The following is a 4235-nucleotide window of genomic DNA, read 5'->3' as shown; positions in this document are numbered from 1 at the left end:
ATTTCCTACAGCTGGAGAGTCCCCTGGGGTTGATTTTGCCCCTGGACACCCCTGAGGGACAGGGGCTCTGCCTGCACAGGGTCTTGCCAAGGGCCAGTGGCTTTAAGGCACTACTGGAGCTGGCACCACAAAAGCTCCCTCTGGACTCAGTTCAATGTCTTATCTAATCCCATGGATGGGATAAGGATCACAGTTAAAATAAAAAGACCAAATTCCAATTAGATTTTTTTTTATAAGGTGTAGGCTACTTTTCAGTCTTCAGAAAACTGGTCTGTTTCATGTGAGACTTTAATAAAGCTCTTGAGAAGTTTAAATACTGCAAGAAAGTGTGCCTGTAGTTAAGCCAACCTCCCCCCTCACTACTGCAGGTCAAGGGTTCTGATGGATAACCTCTGGATAACTCCCTCCCCCAGCTCAAGAAAAGCTGCCCCTTTGGCAGTTACTCAGGCTGGATCCCCCCTTCCTTATCAGGATGTTGCATCATACAACTGCAGTGAGGGCAAAGTCCACCAGCTCCCTTCAGAAACAGGGAGTCCCAGCTCAGTCCAGCTCAACAGATGCCCAACTCCTGCTTTCAAACCTCCCAACTCTTTTCCTTTCCAGCTTTATCCACTCTAAACTCAGGGCTGTGCAGGAAGACTCATCCCCCCCAGGTACAGCTGCTCCCCTTTCCATGATCCCATGAGTGGTACCTTGAGGGGAGAGCTGCATCCATCCCTCAGGGTAAATGCAGCTCCTGGATGGAGCTGCTGTGACTGGGCAATGGAAATCACAGAACTAGAGCAGAGTCCAGTGTAAATAACAAATTTATTGTGGTCACTCCAGGTAGAAAAGCTCTACACCAAGTTCACATGACCAAGTTGTTAAATAGAATGTTCCACTGCCAATACTTCTAAACCCACATTTACACTCCCCCCCTGCTCCCTCCCCGGACATCGAGCGACTGCTAACGAAAAGCAGGATACAGCCACGTCGGGCTAGCGGTTCCAGCTCCACTCTCGAGTGAAGATTCAGAGTTACATTCCAAATTAAGAGTTCAATATTTTAAACAATGTTCCTGAGTCCAATATATACACACACCACATTCGGAGACGCCGTATCTACAACTCGTCCTTCTCTGCCGCCTCCTCCTCCCCGGGGGGAGGCCCCGCGCTGCCGTACAGCTTGCTGACGATGGGCTGCACCACCTCCTCCAGCTCCTTCTTCTGGGCTTTGAAGTCTTCGATGTCTCCATCCTGATGGCTCTCCAGCCACTCGATCTTTTCCTCCACTGCCTTCTCTATAGTTTCCTTGTCCTCAGAGGACAGCTTCCCACCCAGCTTCTCCTTGTCCCCGATCTGGTTCTTCAGGGAATAGGCATAGCTTTCCAGCTCATTCCGGGCATCGATGCGTTCCTTGAGCTTCTTGTCCTCCTCAGCAAACTTCTCAGCGTCGTTCACCATCCTCTCGATCTCCTCGGGCGTCAGCCGGTTCTGGTCGTTGGTGATGGTGATCTTGTTCTTGTTCCCGGTGCCCTTGTCCTCGGCCGTGACCCGGAGGATCCCATTCACATCTATTTCAAAGGTGACCTCGATCTGGGGGACACCACGGGGGGCAGGAGGGATCCCCGTGAGATCGAACGTTCCCAGGAGATGGTTGTCCTTGGTGAGGGGACGCTCACCTGGAAGACACAAGGAGGTGGTTACTGCCCTAGCTGTAGTTTGTACTTTGTGAAACCAGGAGCCAACTTCCATCTACAAAATATCTGCAGCCTTTGTGACAAGACAGCAGCAAGAATAAGAACCCTATGGACTCCAGTGCTCCTGTGGGCCCCCAAAAGTGACACCCACCTTCATACACCTTGATGGTCACAGTTGGCTGGTTGTCAGAAGCTGTGGAGAAGATCTGGGACTTCTTTGTGGGAACAACAGTGTTTCTTGGGATCAGCTTGGTCATGACACCTCCGACAGTCTCAATGCCAAGTGTCAGGGGACAGACATCGAGCAGCACCAAGTCACCTGGAACAGATCAAGGGCAAGAGTGTGACACCACTTCAACTGGAAACACAACATCCCAACACTCCAGAGAGGATCCTGAAGCCTAAAGGGCACAGAACTGCAGGGACTGGAAGAGACCTAGGTTCTACTGCATTTGCCTGTCAATGCCCAGCACCCACTCTTCAGTCAACACTGAGGTGACAGTGAAGGTGTCATTACCTGTGTCCTGGTCTCCAGAGAGCACTCCAGCCTGGACAGCTGCTCCATAGGCTACAGCCTCGTCTGGGTTAATGCCACGAGAAGGTTCCTTCCCATTGAAGAACTCTTTAACGAGCTGCTGGATTTTGGGGATGCGAGTTGATCCACCAACAAGGACAATCTCGTCAATATCAGACTTCTTCAGGTCAGAATCTTCCAGAACTTTCTGAACAGGCTTCATTGTGGAACGGAACAGGTCCTGTGGAGACAAAACCCACACAACTGTGAGACTGGATTGCCAACATGTCCAGTTTCCCCATTGTGCCGCTCTGGGGTACAAAGGACAACCACTGCAGAGGAGGGACACACTGGCTCATGAGCAGCCTTGGTGAGGCCCCAGCTCTGTGGCAGGGAGCAGCTGCCTGCTGTTCTGTGCAAGCAGGAGTTATTTATACCCCAAAGTGCAATGTCACAGCATGAGACACTGCACATTCCCAAGTCCTCAGCCCAGAACTGAGGCCATGTAACTTTATCTTTCTAAACTTACCATGTTCAGCTCCTCGAACTTGGCTCGGGTGAGCGTCTCCGAGAAATCCTCTCCCTCAAAGAAGGACTCTATTTCAATCCTGGCCTGGTGCTGAGATGACAGTGCTCGCTTGGCCTTCTCCACCTCCCTCCTCAGCTTCTGCACAGCTCTGTTGTCCTTCCTGACATCTTTGCCAGTTTTCTTCTTGTAGAGTTTGATGAAATGCTCCATAACACGCTGGTCAAAGTCTTCTCCACCCAGGTGAGTGTCACCATTGGTAGCCACAACTTCAAAGACTCCATTGTCGATTGTGAGGAGAGAGACATCAAAAGTGCCGCCACCCAGGTCGAACACAAGGATGTTCTTCTCTCCCTCCCTCTTGTCCAGTCCGTAGGCAATGGCAGCAGCTGTTCTGTACAGGGAGCAGCCTGTCAGGGCTGGGGGTGCCAGCCCAGCCCTCCCCAGGGGCAGGACAGGGGTGGGTACTCACGGCTCGTTGATGATGCGCATCACGTTGAGCCCCGCGATGGTCCCGGCGTCCTTGGTCGCCTGGCGCTGGGCGTCGTTGAAGTAGGCTGGCACTGTCACCACTGCATGGGTCACCTGGGCAGGGAGGGAAAGACACAGCTCTGTTAGAGACAGGACAGAAAACCACAGTCTGTACAGAGCACCAGCTGCCCAGAGCAGTGCTGGTCCCACTTTCTTTACACAGAGGTGAAGACCCATTCAACAGGGCTGCCTGAGGGGCCTGCAGTTCTGAGTGGGGTTCAGGATGTCATGGGTAGCCCTGACTCAGCCCACCCATCTCCCCTTTCCTAAAGCTGCTGCTCTAAGTTGGTACTAGCAGCTTCCATGCACTCACTTTCTTCCCCAGGTAAGCCTCTGCAGTTTCCTTCATCTTTGTCAGGACCATTGCAGAAATTTCTTCAGGAGCAAATGTTTTTGTCTGTCCCCCTCCAACATCGACCTGAATGTGGGGTTTGGCTTTCTTCTCAACCACCTGAGGAGAACAATGGATACTGTCTCATTCAATCCTTTATACAATTGTTCCCACTCGTTCCAGTGGTTTCTTCTCTCCGAAAACCACACAAAGTCTCTGTGACAGATGTAACTTAAGGGCAGTTATCACCAGGAACTGTTGTTCCTCCCAGGAAGGCTGGGGAAACCCAGGGCTGCTCAGAAGGGCACCGTGAGTCAGATGCCTCTTCTGACTGGGACTGTAGGTCCTCCCCGATCCCCCCCTTCACACTCGGGGCCCACCTTGAAGGGCAGGTACTTGATGTCCTGCTGCACAGAGGGGTCGTTCCAGGTGCGGCCGATGAGCCGCTTGGCATCAAACACGGTGTTCTCGGGGTTAGACGTGAGCTGGTTCTTGGCAGCATCGCCGATCAGACGCTCTCCCTCGGGGGTGAACGCCACGTAGGACGGCGTGATGCGGTTCCCCTGGTCGTTGGCGATGATTTCCACGCGCCCGTTCTTGAAGACGCCCACGCTGGGGGTGGGGGGGAGCGGAACCGTCAGGCGGCGCCGGGGCC

The 4235-nt window shown here is 52.9% G+C and overlaps 2 protein-coding genes across 2 annotated transcripts in view; both read right to left on the bottom strand.

Annotated features, from left to right (window-relative positions):
- PPP6C (protein phosphatase 6 catalytic subunit) overlaps positions 1–715 on the bottom strand; it is a 5967-nt gene extending 5252 nt beyond the window's left edge. The window contains exon 1 of the mRNA XM_029960555.1: positions 693–715. Coding sequence (XP_029816415.1) covers positions 693–715 — 23 coding nt within the window. The remainder of the gene's footprint in view (positions 1–692) is intronic.
- Positions 716–788: 73 nt separating this feature from the next.
- On the bottom strand, positions 789–4230 carry HSPA5 (heat shock protein family A (Hsp70) member 5; the record flags this gene model as incomplete). The annotated part of the gene is made up of 7 exons (XM_025895257.2): positions 789–1660; positions 1830–1997; positions 2196–2433; positions 2722–3112; positions 3191–3303; positions 3563–3700; positions 3961–4230. Coding segments are annotated over 7 exons (1878 nt in total), but the record flags the coding sequence as incomplete, so codon positions are not given.
- Positions 4231–4235: the final 5 nt, after the last annotated feature.

This window comes from Manacus vitellinus, unplaced genomic scaffold, assembly GCF_001715985.3.
Source record: "Manacus vitellinus isolate BGI_N305 unplaced genomic scaffold, ASM171598v3 scaffold_27_pilon, whole genome shotgun sequence".
NCBI classification, from domain to species: Eukaryota; Metazoa; Chordata; class Aves; order Passeriformes; family Pipridae; genus Manacus; species Manacus vitellinus.
Note: the sequence above shows the minus strand (reverse complement) of the source record. Positions and strands in the feature narration are given on the sequence as shown.